Below are 23,953 nucleotides of genomic sequence, written 5' to 3'. Positions count from 1 at the left end.
GTATGCAAGGTTTCCCCAAAAAAGCTGACTCTTAAGGAATTGGATTCTTCAGCATCAGTATCCTCATAGGGGGAATAGAATATTCCTAAGAGGAATCAGAAGAAATGGAAACCTGAAGATTCAGTCTCTTGCCTAGGCCTCTCATCAGGAGGGGGATGGGAACCCCTGATCAAGGTAATTAAGTCTTCGGCCATTTTGAGCATCTGTTTTTTGGGCATTGAGGCCTGTCCGAGGCTGGTGAACTTGTTTTGCCTTTAAAGGTGTTTTAGTCTGAAGTCTGTTTAATATACAGTTGTTTAGGTCTGAATACACCCTCAGAAGCAGATGCCCGCTCAGCAGCTCTATACCAATCTGAGAGAATTCTCTCAAGCTTCAATACCTCAAGTTTCCAGCTGCCTGGCAGACTCATGTGCGAGTCTGTAGTGGCCTGTGACTCAAGTAGCAGGTGTCGGGGGCTGCAAAAGCACCTCACTGAGAACCAGCAGCTTGCTTAGGAGAAGCCTAGTCTGTTTTGGACCTCTGTTGCCTGCCTTTCTTTGCATTTTTTGTGAACTCCAGTAGTCAGATGGCTGTGAGACGACATTGTATAATTAAATCTTCGCCCAAAATAGCTTAATGCAAAATCGTACCGATGCTTTGTGCGTTGGTTAAATCTAGCACAAGAGACAACTAGCAACATCATGGTCAGGGCCTAGGCAAGGAATACAGTAAGAATGAAAGTCCTTATGAGGTATTTGCTTCCCACAAGCACAATTAACTGACATCGGTCTGGAGCAAGGAAAAAAAAAAAAAAAAGTTTCCCCAATGTGGTACTTTGCTTTTAATGAAGCATTTTGATCTGAAATTAGAACACGAAAAATCTCAGGAGTCTGCTGACTGGCACTTGCGAACTGCTTCTGCTTTGAGCACCGCGCAGCAAGACTTAATAAAATGGCATCTGCTGCATCTTTTAGGCCCCTGATGACCTGACGTCAGGGAAGAGGCGACAGCAACCAACACAGGACCCAAGACTGGAATTCAGGCAGACTTGAGACCAAATTAATGACTGCAACAGTGAAACACGAAGAACATCTCCCTCTTTAGCAAATTAAATGGGACATACAATTGCAAAACCTTTTGCTGGTAAATAGAAAATTTCCTATGGATGTCACTAAAGTAGTTTTAGAGGAGGGTTTGGGGAGGGGGGGGGGCTTCTGGAGGGAGCTCATACTCTTTATAATCTTGTTTTTCATGTGTTTCTTCACATTCTCCCTCCAATCCCCGCTCGACTGAAAACGGTCAGGAAGACTGTCTTTGCCAGATTCCTCTTTGGAGATAAACAGAAGTAAAAATTCCCTCCCAGATCCCAGCAAACCTTTTCTGTTCTGGGGGGGTGGGGTGGGGGTAGAGGAGTTAAAGTTCTTACAGTTTTTCTTGAGGGACTCCTTTTGAAATGGACCAACCCAAGAGACACTATCAAGGGAAAGAATTTCCTTTCCCCAGGTACGCAGTTGACAGACTTCACCCAAGAGAAGCAAGAAAATCTCCCCACCCTGGAGGGTAGTAATACAAATTCCACTCCTTAGCAGTGGTATCTGCTGCACTACAGGTATCAGGAGAAAATAAGCAGTTCAGGTAACTGCATCCAGCCAGTCATCCACTGGTGGCAGCAGTTGGCCTGACAAACTTCATACTAACATTATCTTCTTGCAAATGGGGGTGGGGACCGATTACCCCAGTAATTGCCCCATGGTTATAGCTGCAAAATAAGCCTCACTCACATGTAGCAAAGCCTGACAACTTTGGAAATAATTTTTTAAACATCTATTAAATTCACATATGACAGACATACATTTATACAAATGAAGCCATATTGACAATTTTAGTTGCAAATAGATCAAATCACATTGAATATATCCACTGTCAAAACATAAAACATAACATAGCTCATTCATATCCCACCTGCTTTTAAACATTGTTCCTCCTCCACATGTATTGCTCCCACTACTCCCATGTATTCATGCGTAATTTGCTCCTATCCTCTCTCAAGATCCCAATTCCAGCTTTGCTACTATACATTACTTCCAGTAAAGTTGTAATAAACTTATCATTTTCCAGTAATTTTTTTGGGCAGCCACCAAAATTGGACTGTCTTAGTATGTCTAGGCAATTCCAATTTTGTATCCTAGCTAAAAAAAACTTAGTTACACCAATTTGCTCACCCAGTATGACAGAGCAATCTGCAAGGAATTTTTAAAATAAACTAAAGATTCCAGGTTTTGATTTATAACCCCCCCCCCCCCATTGTTTCTTTTGAATTGCTTATCCATTTTTATCAATTCTAACATACTTCGATTCTTACATCATGAAATATTTTGTATACACTATTCCTTAAACATCTTTTCTAGATTCTACTAAAAAAACTACCAGTGATGGTCTTCAGCTTAGGATCCATTTCTCTTTGCCCATACTCCGATATCAATCCCTGATAGAGAAGGCAATCTCTATCCTGCAGAGGAAATAAACAACCTCTATTTTTACTACCTTTCTCTCCATTTGCTCCCTATACCCCAGTTCTTTTACCAGTTCTCTACAATAAAATACAGACCTCTTGCATATTATTTGTATCCCTGATTGCAGAATACCCTTTCCATTCCAATGTTGGCTTAGTTCTCAGAAAGCCTTCTGCTACTTTAACACTATATTCTGCATGATGACCATTTTTCTTGTTAAGTATCTACATCCAAAACAAGTCTCCTTGTTTCTCGAACTGCAAGGGCAGCTACATCCTTGAATCAGAGCATTTTCAATGCCAGTGGTTCTAAATACAGAGCAAACAGGCAAGAGGATATCCCTGCCTGGTTCCTCTGCTCAAGACAGAAACCCAGCCACTTTACATTTTTGCATCGGACCCATTATATACTCTCCAATATCAACCTTATAAATTTCAGGGAACACAGATGCTTCCATTTGCCATGCTCAAACTCCCAGCTTAGTCTGTCAAATGCTCTGTGCAACATCACCAAACAATGTTATTTTCTTACTGTTTCCCCCACTGGATCAATGTTATTAAATGTTTGCCTCGCCTCCACAAAAATCACAATGACCTAGGTGTATCAGTTTTGGCATCTTTACCATTCTTTTAGCCATTATAGATAGTTTATAATCATGATATGGGACTGAAGTGTACCTTATGAAGCTAGATCTGATGGTTCTTTACCCTCTAGGTATTACAGCCACCACAACTTTCTTCCAGGAAGTTGGTGCTTCTCAAAATACTGGTTACTGTTGATTGGTTACACTTTTCCATTTTTACCTTTTCTCCTATCCTGTTAGTAAATTGATATTCATCTACCTCTAAACTTGGCATATTTAAATTCCATAAACATTTTCATTTGTACCTTTTCTTTGCGTCCCGGCTTTATACAGAGTTTCATAAAATGTCTGAATTTCTAGTACCTCTATGGGGTGTCATTTTCCTTGTTATAGGCTTCCTAAGCTTGATGACAACCATTTGTTGCCAGTCATTTCACTAAAGGTTTGGGGTCTGGCATCAAAAAAGTTGCTCAACAGCAATCTTTCTAAACTCCTGCATATTGAGGTAAAGCCTTCTGCTTAGCACTCCACAAATGCTACTCTTGTTCTGACAGATACCCCCTAATCTGCAATACCTCAACATTCAGTCCCCATAAATAGTTCTTGTTGCTTCTTACTCAATTCCACCCTATTTTTTTTTATTCCAATTTTATCCTACTCCCTAGCTATTTTCGTAACAGCTGTCTTCTCAAATAACTCCATTTCCACTACCCATTTGTTTAATTCCTATTTTTCAAACAGGAAAGTAGGAAAGCACCAGGGTTCTCATTTTTATTACCCCACATTTTTAAATTACTGGTGCACTATGTGAAAGTTGAATGCATATCAAAGTTTATAATTAAATGCACATGCTCCTATGAAATGCAAGTTCTTTCTAGCCTACTCCAGTTTTTGCATCTTGGAGAATATGCAAATTCATCCCAAAACCCTACTAATGAATTCACATCTTCCATGCCAAATAATTTCATAAATTTCTTCTAATCTATCCTTTGTTATATTTTTCATCTGGGCCCTCAGACATTTTTGCTGCTGCAAATCAAATTCCATTTCTCACCTACAAGCAATATTCCCTGCTGAAAACAGTTCCCAGATTTCAAAAGTTCCATTATAGTAGTTAATTAGAATACATGCCAATGTAATCCTCCCTTGCCAGTAGCCTCTTAGTACTACAAATCCATCATCTTTATCCTCATCATTATTGCAGATACTCTTGCAATTAAAAAAGTGTCCCTAGTATTCCACTGATTAACCATTATGAAACCCTTCAAGTATCTAGTTCCAGATTTTGTGTTATATGCATACACTGACTGGTTGACCTTTTACATAGTCATACCCATTTCAGGCTGTCATCTTACCAAACTTATTGAAAGCTGTAAAAAACAACCTCTAAAACCTACAACTCTATATTAGCACACAGAATTATGTACATCCCCAAATATTGAAGTTTTACCTTCCCATTAGGAGTAGTACCAAATGGACAGCCATATTCAAACTTGTTAACCTAAAGAGGTTATCCATGCAAAGACCCATGGTGCAAACCTGTGCTTCTACTAAATGCAGTCTGGTTGTCTATTGCTCTCAGAAGAAAAACATTCTGAAAACATTCAGGTGCTCTCCTGGCCACTGGAAGAAAGCCATTCAAAAGCAGTATTGTGTTTATTGCAGTTTCAGAATTGTCTAAATTGAGACAGACACGAGAACCAGATAGAGTTGCTTCTACAAGTATTTGCTAGAGGCGCACTTTTATATTTCAGTTTTTATTAGCTTACTCTTAAAGCTTACTAGATAAAGCTAAGAGCCTTAATCCAGCCATTTCCTTATGCAAGGATGAGAAAACAATTTCTTGTAGCATACTAATTCACATTGCAATGCCTACATTTAATTGAAAAGGGGCATCTGCTAAAATTCAGCATCTCCATTCCACTTAGAAATAATGGGGAAAACTAAATTCATAGTCTGCAAATATTGTGCACTAGACTATTAGTGTTAGAACAAATGTTTGCTCTCCACCTGAACACATTAAGGACATGAAATAGGGTATATGCTTTAGAGTCCCCCACAAATTTTATCAAAGTCCAATATTTCCAGTTTTGTCCTTTTAAACTCTACTACTTTATGAGCCCACGTTTTTCCAAGTTGCTTGTTTTATTCCCATTAATCCCAAATAGTCTCTTCCTTTCCAACATACTCTTGGTTCTTCTAGGTTAACTCATGCTTTGCCTCAAGCATTTTCCATTGAAACACTGGAAAAGGCTTCACTGGCAGTCTTGTCTGTGGTCTTACCAGAAGCAGAGTTGGTTTCACATCTTACTTGGACAAACTTTTGTGTTTCCCCCTTAAAATGTTCTGCTGCTGCTTGGTGTAAAGCAGATAATCATTTTCCACAAACACCATCTCCCACTTTAGTACTTTACACTTCTGCCACAGTTTTATCAGAATGAACTCCTGCTGGGTAGGACTGCATCTTCACTATTAAATGTATAGATTGCTTTCTCAACGGCAAATCTGGAGCATGTGCCCTTTCAAATTAACTGCTGCTGTGATAGAAGTCCAGTAGCTTATTTGTGCTTCCACAAAATTAATACACAGTGCTCCTTCCAGTTTTGGTACAGCAAAAAATCTGTTTTCCCCGCTTGTTCTGTCCAATACTATTTTTGGAAACCTCTGTGCAGTCTCAGCCAACCTTTTCTACATTTTGACCTTCAAATTTCTGCAGCTTTATCACCTCATCTAAACATATTTGGTTTAAAGCTTTTTCCATTTTATCCAGTCTTATTTGAGTTGAGATGCTTCAGTGTTTTAGATTAATCAGATCAGATTAAATTACATTTTTTCCTCCAGGTTACTTGAAGTCATGTCTTGCACTAAAGCTAGAACTTGCAATGCTTTTCGCAGAACAGATGCAGAATTCAGTGTTTTTTCCTCACCTTTTGTAGCAAAGTCAAGTTAAGAGAATTTTTTTGCTGGCATCCAGGCAGTGCACTTGCTATCCAGTTATTGAAAATTTAACCCAAAAATTAGTTTACTTGCTCAGAGTGTTTTCACACTGGGAGACCTGCAATTAAGCTGTTACTCAACATATCCATCTTGGAAGTCAACTTGAAATACATTTATGTAATGAGAATGGTCAGAAGTACACAGCCCAGACAGAAAAAATAGTCAAGTTTTAGTGCTCCCACAAGCATTCTTGCATAAGAGCACAGCAAGAAGTACTATTTGTATGCCATAAGAGCCAATGAAAACAAAGTACAGAAAATTGAAGGTTTTGTCCAGCCTTAAAGGATAGCCAATAGACCAATCAGTACCACAAAGCCTGTAGAATGAGTGCACTTTTGGTGGCATAATTTTGACTTTGCCTTTTTATATGGAGCTTTGTTTGAGCTCCTGTCAAGAGTATATAGAAAATAACTCTAAGGTTTGAAAAGCTGGACAGTTGACACTCTCAGACAGGATACAACTAGAATGGCAGTCTACTACAACAGTGACCTAATGTAACATCTGGAGAGTTTCTGCAACACATACATTAGTAAAGTCTAAACCAGTTCTATTAATGAAAAAACACACCAGATTCACACCTTGCAGCATTCCCAGTTATCAAACATTAATGCAGATTAATCCAAAACACTTACTTTCTGTTCCATGCTACATTTCTCCTGTCTGGTTCAGTGCTTACACCAACGCTGACTGTGGTGACCTTTGATATGCACCTCTCCAAAATGGAAGATCTAAAAACAGAACAGTAGTCAATACAGTAAATGCTACTTGCCAATGGAAAAATTCCCCCTTATGCAGAGTATACAAAGCTGCAGAGACTGTGGTCTTGTCATGCAGTGAAATAAGACCTTAGTATATATAGTATGCTGCACAAGAAATTCTCAGCAACCCAACCATAATTGTACTTCCACATTTAAGTCTTAAAAACCCAGCCTCCCACAGCGACCGCAGCAATCTGTAAAGCAGTCTTCAGCACAGCAATCACCCACAGTAACCCCTTACCACCAGCTGCTGCTGTCCTGGCACACAAGCAAATATTGCACTGAAAGTCTGATCACTTGGACTTCACTAAGAAAGGTCATCAACAGTGGCTACAACTTATCCAGAACTAATGAAGTTTAAAGAAACAGATAAAACAAACGATCTGCAACTAAGAAGCTATTTGAGGAAATAAGCAGAGGGACATTTGACAGCAACTCAAAATGCAATTGACTCATCCGTAACAATCCAACTGAGTAGGTTTGGGGCAATCTCAGCTTTAAGACCTGTACAAGGATGACACATTGTAAGGAGAGACTCATGCTTTGCCATTTCCTATCCATACGCACATTTACCAACCCTATGCAGACATTTTTACCATTGTCTTCGTGTGAATCTGCCACCAAAGAAGGTGAGAAAAAATTACCTTGTTTTAACATTGAAGGCAAACCAACAAACTTTCAACTTGGTTTTCATTTTTTTTTTATATCTTGTCTGTGCATTAATTCTTGTGGTCCAAATTTATGGGGCCTGATGAGCCCTTTGCTTTTTAGCATATGGAAGCAGTTTTTTTTTTTTTTTTTTTTTTTTTAACATAAAATGTTTCAGATTTGTGGTTTCAAAGTTGAAGTCTACTCCTCTTCAGTTTGAAAAAATTGTTGCTCCAGTTTCTTAAATTGCCAAATCAGTGTGACATTTTACTCATTATGGTGCAGTGGGTAGCATTGTCGCCTCACAGCAAGAGGTTCTCTAGTTAGATTCTTGGCTGGAGTGCCTTCTGCGTGAGGTCTGCATGTCCTCCCTACATTAGTGTGTTTCTCCAGGTACTCTGGTTTCCTCGCACTTTACAAAGACATGCATCTGCAGTGTTTCTCCCCAGGCCTCTGCTGAAAATTGGCTTTGTTCCAAGTCTGACTTTCCCAGTAAAAAGAAGTTAAAAATTAACATTTTACTCATTAACCCCCACCTTTTAACTGCAAAACATGACAGCACAACTGGTCAGATCTGGACTACTTGCTGGTTTGTTCTGGGTTATAGTACCACATCATCCCTACTACTCGTACAAGAAATGGACCTTAAGAGTTACTGCATGCAATTTGCATACTTAAGTGTCAGGCAGGATGAATGGTGACCCTCTCAACCTCTCAGGGGCAAGAAATCTGGACTGTGCCAAAATTAACAGTGAAAGATACCCAAAAATGCAGACAGATGGTTCATGAATTATGAGTTTAAGTTGCTATAACAGATTTGCACCATTATGATCAATTTAAAAAAAAAAAATAATTTTAAGGTAGTAGAATATTTCTGAGCAATATAGTACAACTACAAGTGCTGCATATATTAATTGTAAGAAAAGCAATTCAGTGTGGCATTAGGTCACAGCTTCAGAGTCAGTACATAAAATATACGTTTAAAATTACTCCAGGACCATCAAGTGCCATGTCCGTTAGCACCTTGCCTGTTTTCTAGTGCACTTAAGTGATTTAAGTATTTGTCAATGAAAGGCAAAAAGACAACTCCAGCTTTGCAGTAAAGAGAAAACTCCGACTGATATCCCCCCGTTTAAACAGATTTGGCATGGTTATCTGACCTAGCAGGAAGGAGAAAAGATTGCCCTTTTTGATGGCATGCCAATTGTGTGGTAGCAGTGGTTGGCATATTTGAAGTGTCCACTGATGGCCATGGCACTCAAGATATACAATGACCCTCCCATCAAGGAGGCCACAGCTGTGGAGGACGCATTGCTTCACAAGCAGGGAAGGTCAGTTTTCACAAGGCATATCTGGATGCATTGCTTAACTCCCCAAACTTACATGGGCACTTCAAGAGTGGAAGTAGGAATGAATAACCTCATCCATCTAGGATGATCATGCTACAGACAACACATCCAATAGAATGAATAGTCAAACTTGCCCAACAAGGAAGATATGGGTGGCCATGACATTTCATAGGAATACGATGGAAAAAAAAAAAAAAAAAAGAGCAGAAACATGTCAAGAGAAGTCAAAGGAAAGAGGTATGCATTAAAATACTGTGCAACAAGAACAAATGCTTTTTCTAGAACATGTAGAGTATGTGGTCCTTAGAGGTATGCAGATTACCATCTAGCAAGTTAAACAGATGTCAAATCGGGAGAAGGCTGCATCACCACACCCTTTAAATGGGATAACATTTCAACTGTTGCCACCTATGTCGGTTCAAAGTCTGCTCTACTGCAACAGCATGCCCAACTGTCACAGGTCTTAATCCATCCACCTCATTGGAACACATTAAAGGTTTTGGACAGACTCAAAGGCAGGAGGAAACCAATGTCTTTCATCAAATCTGACAACCACAGTAATCTGTTTTTGACCTGCTCAGCATTTGTGTGTGCTCTGGCTTGCACACAAATTTCAGTGTCCCAGTGTGCATTCCACTACCCATGTCAGGCATTTAGTCTTCACATCTTGCTTTAACTGCTCTGCACAGGTTTCTGTACCATGCAGCCACTGTTTTGTGGACCTTACTTTCAATTATCAGCTTTTGGCAGTCACTATCCCCGACAATCCCAGTTGGCTGTACCCTGACCAATTCTAGCCTTAATCTTTTCATTCAGACTTAGCAACTACCTCTTCCCACATAATAAACTTGTTACATTACCCCTTCCATCCCAGTTTTCAGACTATTTACAACATGCCACCAGATTAAGGCTCTGGTAAAATGCTACTTATTGTTTGGAATAGATTTGCTGTGATGACCAAGAGGACAAGAAATGAGCAATAATTTGCTTAGACAGGCTGACCCTTCTTGGCACCAGAAAAGTTAAGTATTCGTTTTTCCTGAAGGGCTTTAGTTCTGTCAGTGTACTACCCAAAATACCTGCAGACACCAAATATATGAAGAATTTTCCCCTTGGCTTTAAAGTTTTAGAAAGAAAAGACTGCTGGATTTGGGGTAAATTCATAAACAGCTTTGTGCATAAAAGATAAGTGGGCAAAGTAAACCTATCCTTGTGGAAAATCAAATAAGCTTATCCCATTACTAGGGCTTGCAGCTTCAAGACTAAGCTAGCAGGTGTCAGAGCAATAAGTTTTCCCAGTAATCAACTTTGAATCAACCAAAACAGACCACTTCAGAAGTAATTTTTTTTTCAAGCTTGAGATCAAGAAGACATTTGCTGTAGATGGAATCTCAAGTACAACACTCCCTCTATAAACTAATTGATAACAAAAGGGGCATCCATGGTCAGACAAGCTGAAATTGCCACAAGACACACAAGGTAAGCCATTGTATTGTAGCTCACAATAAATATTTTAAAACCTCAGGTGGTAGATAATGGGCTTATGGCACTATGTAGAAAGCCTCTCGCTTGTAAAAGACCTAGTTGTAGGTTTTCATGCCGCCTTCAATACCTACTGCACATTATGGAGCAACTGTGTAAAAGGTATCGGGATATAGCAACTGCAAATAGCCTGGATGATTCAAGTTAGTGCACCAGTTGCTGCAGACACTGAGCAGATCCAGAGTGTGAGAAAGCTTAATTGCCCTTGGAAAATTCCATAAAAAGGAGGAACTTTGCCTGGATCAAAAGGGTGGTGGACACCACAATGACTTCCAATTTGAATCTTCTGAATTACCTTGGACAGTGGAAAAGGGAGAAATGCATGAAGGAACATTCCCAGAGAGAACAAAAGCATGTCCGCCAAGCATGGTTGTAAGGAAATCTACATTTTTCCAACTATTTTGAAAGGAGGCAAACTGATCTATTAGGCGTTCCCCAAATCTGAACCATATTCTGTAAGACCTTAGCCTGCCACTACGTTTTGCAGTGATGGGATGTAGGAAGTCTGAAGCAAAATATGTTGCAAGGCTAGATCCCAAGCTATCATTGCCAACCAGCAAGGAGATGAACCTTGTACCCCTTGTTTGTTGAGGTACCACATGACTAGTGTGGTCTGTGACCATTAAAAGGGGGCCTGGTCATCTTTAGTGCTAAAATTAAATTAATGACTGGGTCACTGAAAATTCCTATTCTCCTTGCACTTAACCCCCCCCCCAGGGACACTACCCCATGCAAATCTCAATTTGGATTTAAGAAAAGGCATTTAATACCTCCCCCCAGTATAACTCACATTTTTAAAGTACCATTGAAAATCATGTGGAGTCTGGCCAGTTGTATGACTATCAAGGATACCATAAGGCCTATAACTGAGAAACTGTTAGGGGGGGTGTATAAAGAAATATATGCTGCACTCTGCAATCCTTTTTGGAAATATTCTCGTTATTCCCATCTTAGTGCTCAGTGTGATTTCAGAAGGCAGAACGTTTTGAGATTTGAAGGGGAACTGAAAGTACAGTTGTGTACACTTCCCATAAATGTAGATGTCCAAGTGTATTCACTGTTGCAGTCATCACACTTTGTTATCCTGGCAGGGGTAGAGCTCAGACATACCAGATGCTTAGTATTTCTGTGTTGGTTGCTGTCACTTCAGGACTGACATCAAGGGGTATAAAAACAGGCAGATTATGCCATTACATCAGTTTTTCTTGCCCCAAATAGGGAGCTAAGTTATGGTGGAAAAACACCACCAGTAAAAAAAAAAAAACAGTAGCTCAGTAAGGGGTTAGAAAGGGAGAGAGAGACAAGGGAGCTGAAGGGTGGGAAGCCAGGACTGGAACAGTAAACAATTTATGTTAAGTGCACACAACTGTACTATGTGTTTCACTGTTGCATTCAAACTTGGGTGGATTTCCAAAGCTGAATAGGTGGAAGCAGTCAAGAGTTGGGGCTGGCTAGTATGCCCTGCAAGACTTCTGTTGCAAAGCCCGTCCTGGATTTGGAAAAGAGACAGGTGGCAGTGCTTGAAGGTATGAACAGAAGCAGCTTCCAGAATGTCCCTGGAAGGGACTCCTCTGAAAAAGGGTAGAGAGGTTGAAGTTGCCCTAGTGGAATGCATTCTGACCCCCTGTGGGGGTGGTTAAACATGGTGTTAGTAGCAAAAAAGTATACAGTGCACTAATCATTTGGAGAAGATTTGGTTTGATATGGCTTGCCCTCCACCCCTGGTGCAAAGCTGACTAGCAACTGGTCAGATTTCCTGAAGGGCTTAGTCCTATCCAGGTAGAATTTGAGCTGTTTGTGCACATCTAAGGAGTGCAGGATCCTTTTCTCCTAATTTTGAGGATTAGGGAAAATGGCGGGCAAATGGATAGATTGGTTGATACCCACTGGACACCACTTTAGGCATAAAGTGCGGTTAGTCCTGAGGGAGACCCTGTCAGCATAAAAATAAATGAAGTGTTCCACACCCTCAGTGCTTGTAGCTCAGACACTCTTCTAGCTGACGTGATGGCTAGAAGCAAGGCTGTTTTCCAAGAGGAAGTTTAACTGCTGATACTGCAGGCTCAAAAAGGAGGGTAGCGTGAGCTTTTCCAACACAAAATTAAAGGTTCCAAGCGAGGGTGGGGACTCTTCTTGGTGGCCTTAAGTTATCCCCTCTCTGCAACTGTTTAATGAGAGGGTGAGAGAAGAGAGGTGGCTCAGTGCTTTAATGAGCCCAGATGGCAGAAGCATGGATCTTAATGGAAGAGGACAGGCCTCTGGAGTAGGTCTTCTAGGTAATCAAGATTAGTTAATGGTTGTGCTGTATCTGCTCCTTTAGAGTGAATCCAGAACAGTACCTTTTCCACTTAGCACAGGATTTCCTTGTACTGGGTAGTCTGGCTTCATGTATGGCATCCAATACCTGCTTGCTTAGGCTTGCCTCTGGAGTTAAAGGCACAAGCCAGGCTGCAAGGTTCAAGGCTTGCAATTGTGGAGGCAAGCTCTGCCCCTCCTGCTGAGTCAGGAGGGTAGGGATCTGAAGTAGGTGCCATGGTGGCACCAGTGAGACTGCAATAGTGGATACCAGTGTTGGCATGGCCAGTCTAGGGCAATCAGGATTGCCCTTAGTCTTTCCTGCCTTATCTTGAGTAGTACTCTTGTAAGAGGCAGAGAGGGGAAACGCATAGATTGAGAGATTTGCCCATTGGAAGGCTAGGGCATCCACTTTCCAGGCCTTGCTGTTGGGTAACCTGGTGCAGAATTTGCTGAGCGGATGGTTGTGGGGGGAGGCAAATAAGTCCACCTTCAGGGTATCCCATTTCTAGGTCAGAAGGCTGAAAGTGTTGGTTTAAAAGCAACTTGAGAGTCTAGGAGAGTTCTGCTTAAGTAGTCTGCCAGAGTTTTGTTTGCCTGGAAGGAATGGAGCTTGCAGGTGAATATGCATGGCTGAGGCAGTGTTCCACAGGGTCATGGCTAGCCTGCAGAGTGGATGAGTGGGTTCCCCCCTGCTTGAGGTACCACATCACAGTGGTGTTCTGTTTATTAGAAGGGGCCCCAGTGAGAGTAGAGATCTGAAAGCCGTCAGTGAGCTGAACAGCTAGCATCTCTTGTTGATGTGCAGATTAATTTTGTTTGGGGTCCAGTGGCCCTGAATACACCTGCCATCCAGATGTGCACCCCAGGCATAGTCTGACGAGTCTGTGCAGCGTGGGGTTGTGTAAAGGGAAGTCCTTTGTTGTGGCTGCATGCTGCACCCTAAAAAACTTACCTTGTACAAGGTATAGGTACAATAGCTTCCAGGTCCTGAGAAAGTTGGCACCAAAGACCTTCAAGTACCACTGAAGTTTCCTCATATGCAGTCTGGCATACGGAATTAACAGAAGGCATGTGGCCATGAACCTTGGAGCCTGCAGGATTTTCCTTGTGGATAGCTGGGCTCTGGTGGCCATTTGAGCAAAGTAGCTTGTCAGATAGGCTTGTTTTTCTGGAGTAAGGATTGTCATCTGGGATGCAGTGTCCAAGCTTGCTCCAAGGAATACAATTTGACTGGCTAGTTTGGATTTCTTTTAGTTGATAATGTACCCCAGGGAGGCTAGGTCATTTACAAATGTCAGGTGCTGCAACAGCTTTTCTTGACAGTCTGCCTGAATCAGGCAATCCAAGTAAGGGTAAATTTGAATCTGTCTGCAATAGGCAATGGCTGGAGCCAGGCATTTTGTGAAAAAACTTGGAGTAGTGGATAAGCAATAGAAGTACAGAGAACTGAATGCATACATCCTGTACTGAAATGTAGGCATTTCCTACAAGAGTCCCAGACTGGGATGTGCAGATAAGCCTCCTTTAGGTCTAGGGTGGCTATCCAGGCATCTTTGGTCAGCATAGGGAGAAGCTGCTGTAGGGTGAGAATTTTGAATTTTGGTATGAACAGGAAGGAGTTTAAAATGGATAGACCTAAGATTGGGCACCAAGTGCCCTCTTTTCTGGGTACCAAGAAAAGTCTGGAATAAAAACCTTGGCCCATCTGTTTTGCAAGAACAGGCTGAATTGCCCTTATGGAGAGAGCAGAGAACTTGGTTGCGTCTCTGCCCAATTGTTTGGAGGAAGGTCTGGGAACCCTTTTGGGGTTGGCAGCATGTGGAAATAAAATATGTACCCCTGGGATACTATGTTGATGACCTATTGGTAGCTGGTGATAGAGGTCCAGTTTTTTGCATGGTGGGCAAATTTTCCTCCTAGGGGCATGAGGAACTGGGCAGAGGTGAGGAGTGGAATTAAGTCATTTTGAATTATTTCTGTAAGAGCACTGGAAAGGACCACTGTTTTGAGGGGCAATGCCTACTAAATCTGGGAGGCTGCACTTGCAAAAAAATCTTTGCCAGTCTGCATAGACTTGGCCTCATCCGTCTTTAAAACCTCTTCTGCTTTGGTGACAGATTGTCCTTGTTCAGAGGAGTGTCCAATAAGTTTGATTTGGCATGGTCTGGCAAGGTCTGCTCCTTAAGCCAGGTATGCCTTCTAAGTACAGAACCTGTGACTGCTGTCCTGCAAGATGTTTCTAGGGTGTCAAACCCACATTACAGGGCAGGTTTGCTGACTTGGCTTGCAGAATGCATAAGCTCCTGTACATCTTATTTTCTGCAGTCAGAAAAGGTAGATAATGTTTGTTTAAGTTACACAGTACGCTGCTGGTATTTCAGCATGTGGAACGGACAATTCAATGCTCTAATGGCAAGAGCTGCAGAGGTGTATACTTTTACCCAGACTTTTTACCCCATCTGTCTAAAGCTCAGAAATTCCTGTCTGAAGCGGTGCGATTCTTAGCTGTAGTAGCTTTTATTCCTTTAGGTCCTTGGGAGATTAATTTGAGAGTCAGGTTTCCTTGGAGCAGAGGGGTAAAGTATAGGAGACTGGATTCCATAAAAAACATCCACAACAGGAGGGATAGCCAAGGGTCTGTGCTGTGTTAAGTATAAAAATTCCCTGAGCCTACTTTTGGCCTGAGGATAATCCTGGCATTCCCAGTGGAAATGCTCTTAATGTATGCAGTGTTTCACCAAAAGAAAAATCCTTCGGAGAGGAGGCTGAAGGAATGGATTCCTCTACATCTGAATCCTTATAGGCAGATAAGGGTATATCCTCATATTCAGAAACCTCAGTCTGACTAGTCAGAAAGCTGCTGGGGATAAGTCTTAGCAGGGGAAGGCTGGCTTCCCTAATCAGCATGATCAGGTCTTCAGCCATTTTAAGCATCTGAGATTGTGGCAAGGAAGCAGGCGCTTGGGTCATTTATTTAGGTGTAGCTTGTACTCTTGGCCTTAGAAACTCTGTAGTTTTAGAAAGAACTGAAGACACAAGAGACATGTTTGTCTCGAATCAGTAATGAAGAACTTCAGAAGCCGATGCCTGCACAGCATCTCTGGACCCATCCACAGTAGAGACATCTGCAGGTTCTGTAGTATAGTCTTTCAGCATACCACACACTGAATGGGTCTCAGTGGAGGCCCGTGAATCCATAGAAGCAGGCATCAGGGGCTGCAAAAGCACCTCAGAGTACTGAGGAACTGGCGACTAGCTTAACGGAAGCATAGTCTGCAGTTTTGGACCTGTGCAGTTGTGTCTTTATCCTTATGTTTTTTTCGGAAGATCAGTAGTCTGATGGCTTACTGAAGCCATTTCAGAATACAGAAATGATAGTATTTAGCTACAATAAGGACCCGATGACAGTTCGGGCATTGAACAAAGCACAAAACCGACAACAAGCTACATCGTGGTCTGGGCCTAAAGAGGTGATACATTTAAGAATGAAAATCTTGGTGTGGTATTTGCTTTCCACAGGCGAGACAATTAACTTTCTGACATTATAGCAAGATAACAGAACCCCCAACAGGGTACTTGGCTTTAGAAGACTTCAGGAGGATTCAATTTCGGAAACAAACTCTGGTAGCAGCCAAACAGCACTCGTGTGAACTGCTTTGGGCTCCTTGGCAAGAAAGACTGATGTAATGGCATTGGCTACCTATTTTTATATCCCTGACTACCCAACGTCAGTCCTGAAGAGACAGCAACCAATGCAGAAATACTAAGCCAATGATATTTGGGCAGACTGAGGGCTACCCCTGGCAGGATAACCCAAGTGTGATGACTGCAACAGTAAAACACTATCTTGACAACTCCCTATATTAAAATTTCCCTCTCAAACTGTTTGAGGGTCCAAGTGGCAGATGTTCCAAACAAAACCTCTAAAGAGGACTTTAGAATTTCAGACTTCATCTCCATGGAAAAACTTGACTACTTACTAATGCACAAACACTGCAACACAGGCCATAGTACATACAGTTTCACACAATGATGAAAAAGTCTGACAAATTCAAATCTCAAACTATCTGCAGCAAAAGAAAAATAACTTCCACTTGAGAGATAGTCAGGAATTCCAGATGCCAAGATACAATATATTATCCTACCAAATGCATCCAACACTTCCTGCTTTACCCAGTGAAAGGTTAAAGACACCAAAATTAAATGCCCTGCTGATAAAATGATATGGCTGTAAGGTCAAACTTGGAAGTGGAAAAACTTTGAGAAGCTTTCTAAAGCCAGTTTGCCATTTTTAGCAAACAAAAAGCAGATTCTTAGGATTTCAGGCAGCATTAAATACATCCTCCAAGGCTGGCAAAACAGATTTGAACGGAATGAGGCATATCTGTAGCATCTCTTCAGTTCAGAAGTGAACACGCACCTTCTCAAAAACACCATGCATTCTGCTACTGGCTGAAAGGAAAATTCATCCAATGAAGATCAGGTGGACCAAGATACCTCTGAAACAAGGACTGGGCTCCTGAAACTGCACTAAAATCCTTGTTAGAATCATGACATGGTTTTCCTCAGGAACATCTCTGCCACTCTGTTAATCCTGGTGCTCAGTAATCCTTACTGTCTAATAACTGCCTGGATGAGGTAAGAAACCTTTTCTAAATGATACCATGTCTTAACATTAACAGCATTAGTTTAAAGGCATAGAAGAAATCCAGAGGAGGCACTTCTACCCACTCCCCAGTTTCCTTAACCAAGGAAAGGCAGTTCTCTCATGCCTGGAGCAGACACTAGAACAGCCAAAGAGGAAGTGGCTAAAAGGAGTTCAAGGAAGCGAGAGACTAGTGGTTTAAGGTACGAGCAATTGCAACTGCAGGTTCACATACCACTGGCTGAGTAATGGAGCCCACAGTGTGCACAAGGCTCTTGGCAAGTTTCTTCAAGGTACAACAGAAGATGGAACAGGGCAACAGAAGATGGAACAGGGCAAGTATCCATGTTGATTTGGGTCTTTATGGCAGTAAGCTTTGCTGGAATGAATGTGCTGAAATGCAAGTGGTTGGTATTCGCAAGCAGCATATTTGCTCAAGGGCACCACAACAACAGAGTGGGGTGGGAGGAGTGGCTTTCCACTTTCAGCTGAAAGTGGAAAGGCAGCAACAATTTATAAATAGTTTTTATCCGTGGTGGCAGCATCTTCTCCTTTGATCATGCCTACATTGCAAGCCCACCAACACATACAGTCCACAGGTGCAGACTGAATTAGCAGTTGAAAGACTGTACAAGTGCATGCATTTTAAGCTAGGTGGTTCTATTAGTGAGAGTCTAATATGGAATTAGAACTAGTTTCTATATGAAAGAAGGGGTGTGGGTTGCATGCTGACAGATTAGACGAGTGTGCAAGAACAGAGAGGAAAGGGAAAGTGGCCAAGAATGTTGCTGTGAGAGCAGAGAGAAGGTAGGTGTGTTACATACCTGTCAACTGGCCAGATTTAGCCCAAGTTTTGGTCCGTTTCTCAAAAGAATTGTGTTTCTGGCAAAGAGTGGAATCACCAAATGATTAGACTTCATATCCTTCACAAAATTGCTAGAATATGTTGGCATGGATCTAAATTAGTGTAATATTTAAAATCTAGCCCTATTTTTGGGCCTTTGTCCCCCATTATTTTAGGCTTTGTCCAGATATCTTATGTTAAGAGATTGAGAGATATAGTTTGCAATGCCCTAGTTACAGGAGAGGGCAGGTCAGTCAATTAACTGGATCAGGCTTGACCCTACAACTTTGTTACAGGAGACAAGAGCCTAAATTCTCTACCAGTCACCAGACTGCTGATGGAATTGAGTGTGCATCTTCAAGGAATTCTGAGTTAAGGTAAGAGAAGTTTATTACTCTGATGCAAAGTAAATTTACAATGTGCAACTAACAGTTTGTCATACAGCAGTCACTGTGCTGTAGAACTCTACAGTGTTAGTAGCACAATTGCCTTTGGTGCAGAAGGCTGTGCATTCTGCTCCCGCACCACAGACGTAATGCTGATATTGCATTGTCCTTCTGATTGCCAATTTGGTGCACTGTAGGGGGGATAGGGGTTCTACAGTGCTCTCTTGTACGAGATGTCTAGTAACTATGAACTTGGTCAGTCATTCCCTATTGCAATATTACCAGCTTACTATTTTCTTTAATGGTAATCTAGGCAATTCAAGTGCAGCAGGCACTGAATTTGGAGATGAAACATTGAAATGTAATGCTGTTTGCCAGTAGCAACCTCATCTTTATGTTGCACATCTTTAATGTGAAATAGAGGACTTCTGCAGAGATTGCGCTAATTGACTCACTGTGGACTATGAGACATTTGAGTGGCATTTTACAGTTGAAATTTTATGAAATATGTAGTCATTGGTTCATTGCTTACTAGAAGAATGTTTAAAACTACAAATGAAAACAAACATTCTAGTGAATGGTACTGTAATATACAAATAATTTAATACAGGAAGGTGAAACAGCACACATGTATGCATAAAACAAGTGTGAAAGCAGCATACAGTTTTGAAAATGGCCCAGACGCATTTTCTTTGAATGTGGGTTTTCATGCAGTTTCAATTAATGCAAGTTTAGGGCAGAGAAATTTGCTGCCCACAAGTCTGGTTTTCATTGCGAGACTGTAGTTCAGCAAATGGCCATCAGTGTTTGCACCATTTTATTTCAGTATATAATTGTAGAAATAAAACAGTATGCACACGTAGTTTTAAGTGTATGGTAACTGGGGAGAAATGATCAAGTAATGAAACACTGGAATGGGTGGGTAGGGGGGAGGCCTGATAAAGTTACCCCTGCCTAGGTCATCATATGAACATGATCCAGCTCTAGTAGTTCATAGTAAACAGTGCAAAATAGATCAGATGGAGTAACAGTGAAATGTCAGTTAAAAAAATAAGCTCCCTCATTCCTTTATTGCCAAACAAGGAAGGAAACAGTTTTTGCAACTGATACTTCGTTCATTCAAACTTCCAATAGTTTCACCGTTTACAGTCAACTGTCATTGAAAACAGTGCAGTTTTGTGGACTGTGGACCTCAACTGACAAGGCAGCCCACCCAGGTACATTCTGGGCAGTCAGTTATGAAGCAACAGCATAGATTGTGATGGACTTAATATGGGCAAAAAACTGAACTGTGCTATTTCAGAAGTTGTTTTTTCTTGCCTTAAATATATTTTCATTACTGCAAGTTGGTCCTAGTTTTTTTTTTTTTTTTAGGATTTTTAAAGTCATGCAAGAAACAAATTAAAACCACAATAGCACAAAAATGGTACGGTTTTTATTTTGCTTACAAAAGTTTAAGCTTCTTGCCCGACTAAGCCTTCAATTACTTTTTACTTCAGGTTGCCCAGTTTTTGTTGTACTTTTAAGTGAACAGATGAAAAAATGCAGCAGGTTGACCTTTAAAGTGGTCAACTTTTGCTTAGAGTTTATACATCAAAGCTTCTTGCTCAAGGGATACAATGTTCTGGATCGGGGGTGGGAGGAAAGGTCCAGAGTCTACAGATTTTAGTACAACATATTTGCTAGAACAGGTTTTACATTTGCATGCATTTTCTGAAGGATAGGTCAAGTCTAACTCAATGTCCATTTACATTTTACAGTCATTTGTCAAATCCACAAATGAGGGAGACCAAAAATTTGAAAAATTCAGGACAGTCATATGTATGCTCTGATCTCTCAATATCTCTAAGCAAGAATCAGGGAGAAAGTGTGTGAAAGGATCTAGTCAAAGCAATAAAGGTAAACTGTTCACACCACACTACCAAAGTAGGGGATGGTCTCAAAAAGCTTGGCCAGGTCAAGGTAAAAGTAGAAAAGCTGAATAAGCCTTTACATCACTAGATGGACTGCCAATTGTCTTACAGGATGCTAGAAATCAAAACAGTGGAGGCTACCTCTAGAAAGAGAAGTCACCAATGAAGTTCCCCAGGGTTTGGTGCACATACTTCCCGTTTGGCATTTACTTCTTGTAAGTAAAAGCAAATATCAAAGGGCTTTAGCCAACCAAGTTAGAGAGGACTCCCAAGATAGCAGTTTCGGAATCCCCAAACAATCATGAAGGAAGGTTTGTCCCAAACAATGGCTGGTGCCAGAATCATGGATTGAAACTGAATTCCAAAATTTACATCATATTCTTTTGGAAGTAGGATACCTCAGGGAATACCAAATTGACAATACCTCCCCGAGAGTTGACCCAGTTTGGCACTGGGAACTTGTGGGCAGAGACCTTTGACCAACATGCGCCCAATGTCAAGCCTTTCTATATTGCACAGCTTATGAACAAATCGACTGCAACTAGATGGAGGTGTTCTTGACCCCCTTAATGAATCCCTCATTGGGTCCAATAACAGAATGGTGCAAATAATGACATACATCTATGATACCACTGTTCCAGAACAGACTATCCATTATGGAGCTCATCCCTCTCCATATTCAAATGCACCTTGGATCCAAGGATGGAGAATAGAAAGTGCACCACAGGGACTGCCCCTTGTTCCAATAATGGCTAGAGAGTTCCAGAATACTGCATCCCTTACATGGGTCACCTCAAATTATCTATAGTATGACCACAGTTTCTCACTAGGGCCAATATACAACTGGCCATAGGATGGTAAGACCACTCATGAAATATTAATTTGAGCACCAAAAACAGAAATTTAAGCTGAAAGTATCAGCCATGTGAAACCATGTTGCAGTAACCAGCTTTAAAAAAATTACCCTTTTAAAAATCACAAAGGGCCCCTCTTAGCTTCTGACCCCACCCAGCCTTCAACAGCTTCCACCACCTAATACTAAATCAGTACCAGAAAAAAACCTTTTTAAACAGACAAAAAAAAGCAGACTTGTTGGTGTACACAAGCACTAACATTCCATAATAGTTCCAGCCCATATAACAACACTTAAAGTTTGCACAAGCAGTACACTTACAAATGTAACATCCAGATGGAAGCCTCGATAAGCTAAGTGTGATATTAGGAGACCTAAAGGTTTCTTAAAAAGGGAAAATAGTGGCAAGAAGCCCAAACTAAGTGCCATTTTTAAAAGTACCCATTGAGGAGTTACATAAATGTTGCAGCCAGCTGCTTCTTTACAAGGTGCCAAATACTGATGAAATTTCAGTATGATTGGTGAACTCCCTCCACTGAGACGTCTAAAATCAGCAGTCAGAGTGAAGGTGTGGGAGACTGCTAGTGATTTTCGAAGCTGGCCAATTAATTCCTGGGCAGGACACAACCCACATAGCTTACTAGATACTGCAGCAATGGGAATGGGCAAGTTAAAGTATTGTACATAAGGTGAGCAACAGTACATAACCTGCTCCAAGTGATAAGTGCAGATTAACCACTGGCAAGGGAATTGTCCCATTTAATCAGATGGGTACAGAAAACTGGAAAAATCTTAGAAAGTATGGTTGTACAACAAGATACCATAATAGCAGATGTCATACATATTACAGATGCACTATTCCTAACTATGGGGATATTCAGCAAAGGATAGCATTCTTCCAGGTAGCATACCAAAGACGGGGCCCTTTCAAGCAGTGTATACAAATACAAGCCTTACATCAGCTGCCCAAGCTAGCCAAGTGACATACAAGCCCAAACACCTCAGAACTGAATTAGCCAATAAAGAATAAAGGAGTATGGTATGTGTACAACCAGAAGTCCCCTTGGCCAGAGAAAAGGAAAAAAAAAGTGGGGAAAGATGGATGAACAAAATACTGCAACAGTAATAAGGACTTCTATTGCATCAAGTTCTTACACAACTAAGATGTCCTTATTTGCTGTTGCAATATTTCTTTCTACAAGGAGTAGTAAATCTACTGTAAAGAATGAGACGAAGGACCTAGGAAATCCCTTAAACATGGAGGGTGGGCCTAGCAAATCCTGCTCAGACCCTTTGACACACCCAGCTTTTAGTGCTTACAAGTATGCATAGAAGACTTGGCAGCAGCTTCCAGAATGGATCCATCAAAAACCTGACAAACTCTACTGCCCTGATGCAAGGTGCAACAGAAGTAGGGGTTATCATGAAAAGAATCACATTAGATGTTGGTTGTAAACTACCAATCCTAGTTTGTCCTGAACAGAGTTGCACCTTCTTTCTAACATACTTTATCTTATCAAGGAAATGACCAGGCTGTTAATACAAATCCAAAGAATCAACTCCATCTTACTTCATGTAGAAGGGAAGACGGGATAGTCTGATTTTAAAGGCACACCATTCACAACCTTGGGGCAACTCTTAAAACCAATCCTATTTTTATGCCTCTATGGGTATCTAGAAAAAGGAGGAATATGAAGTTGAGCAATTCTTGGAAAACCATTTAGTTGGTGGCATTAACTTCTGCCAACTACAGTTTCAGAGGGAAGCAGCTATTGGTTCAAAATCAGAGTTTGCCAAGAAAATATTACACCTCCTTAGGACCTGAACTAGGTTCTTTGAGGACCAATATGAAGGACCCCTTTTAGAAACAGGGCTCAAACCCAGAAGTGGTTCATACAAAGACCAGCAGAAATTAACAAATTAGCTTTAAACAGAGTACGCTGACCAGAAGCGGGTCATTCACAAAAGAAAGAAAAGTAGGAATACCCAATGAGAGGGTCTGTTTTTGTTATAACACCAAGGACATCTCTTCAGGTCAGCAAAAAGTACAGTTTTGTACCTACCATAAATGTAGATGTTCGAGGATCCCATTGCTGCAGTCCTTACTATTGGGTATAGTCCGCATCCAGTCGGCCCGAATACCAGAGTATAAGGCTGACGTTGGTCAGGGCGCATTAGACTGACGTCAGTACGTCAGGGTACTAATGCGCATGACCGACGTCATATCCTCAGTCTTTTCTTGCCCCAGATGTCAGAAGACCCTAAAAAGACAAGGCCCGAAATACCTGCACCAAAAATATGCACAATATATACAAGAAGATATACAAAAAATATAAGCATGAAACTTCACCTACACAACCACCCCTAAACACAGAGGGGAAGGAGGGAGGGTAAATTGGACTGCAGCAAAGGGATCCTCGAACATCTACATTTATGGTAGGTACAAAACTGTACTATGTTCTTCGTTCCCCATTGCTGCAGTCCTTACTATTGGGTAGAATCCCAAAGCAGAGGTAAGGGAGGCTGGCAAATCATAAAGAAGCAGGAGCTGACAACATGCCTTGCAAAACAGCTGTGGCAAAACCAGCCCTAGACTTAGAGTAGATAGGAAGGTGATAATGCTTAGAGAAAGTATGCACTGAACT

The 23,953-nt window shown here is 41.2% G+C and overlaps 1 protein-coding gene across 4 annotated transcripts in view; it reads right to left on the bottom strand.

The window, feature by feature from the left end:
* LOC122800037 (oocyte-specific histone RNA stem-loop-binding protein 2-like) overlaps positions 1 to 23,953 on the bottom strand; it is a 512,723-nt gene that overhangs the window by 396,560 nt on the left and 92,210 nt on the right. For all 4 annotated transcript variants that reach the window (XM_044069515.1, XM_044069512.1, XM_044069514.1 and 1 more), the window contains one exon: positions 6,705 to 6,800. In XM_044069515.1, coding sequence (XP_043925450.1) covers positions 6,705 to 6,800 — 96 coding nt within the window. The remainder of the gene's footprint in view (positions 1 to 6,704; positions 6,801 to 23,953) is intronic.

This window comes from Protopterus annectens, chromosome 4.part0, assembly GCF_019279795.1.
Source record: "Protopterus annectens isolate FY-2018-M chromosome 4.part0, PAN1.0, whole genome shotgun sequence".
Taxonomy (NCBI): domain Eukaryota; kingdom Metazoa; phylum Chordata; order Ceratodontiformes; family Protopteridae; genus Protopterus; species Protopterus annectens.
This window is presented reverse-complemented; position numbering and strand designations above follow the sequence as displayed.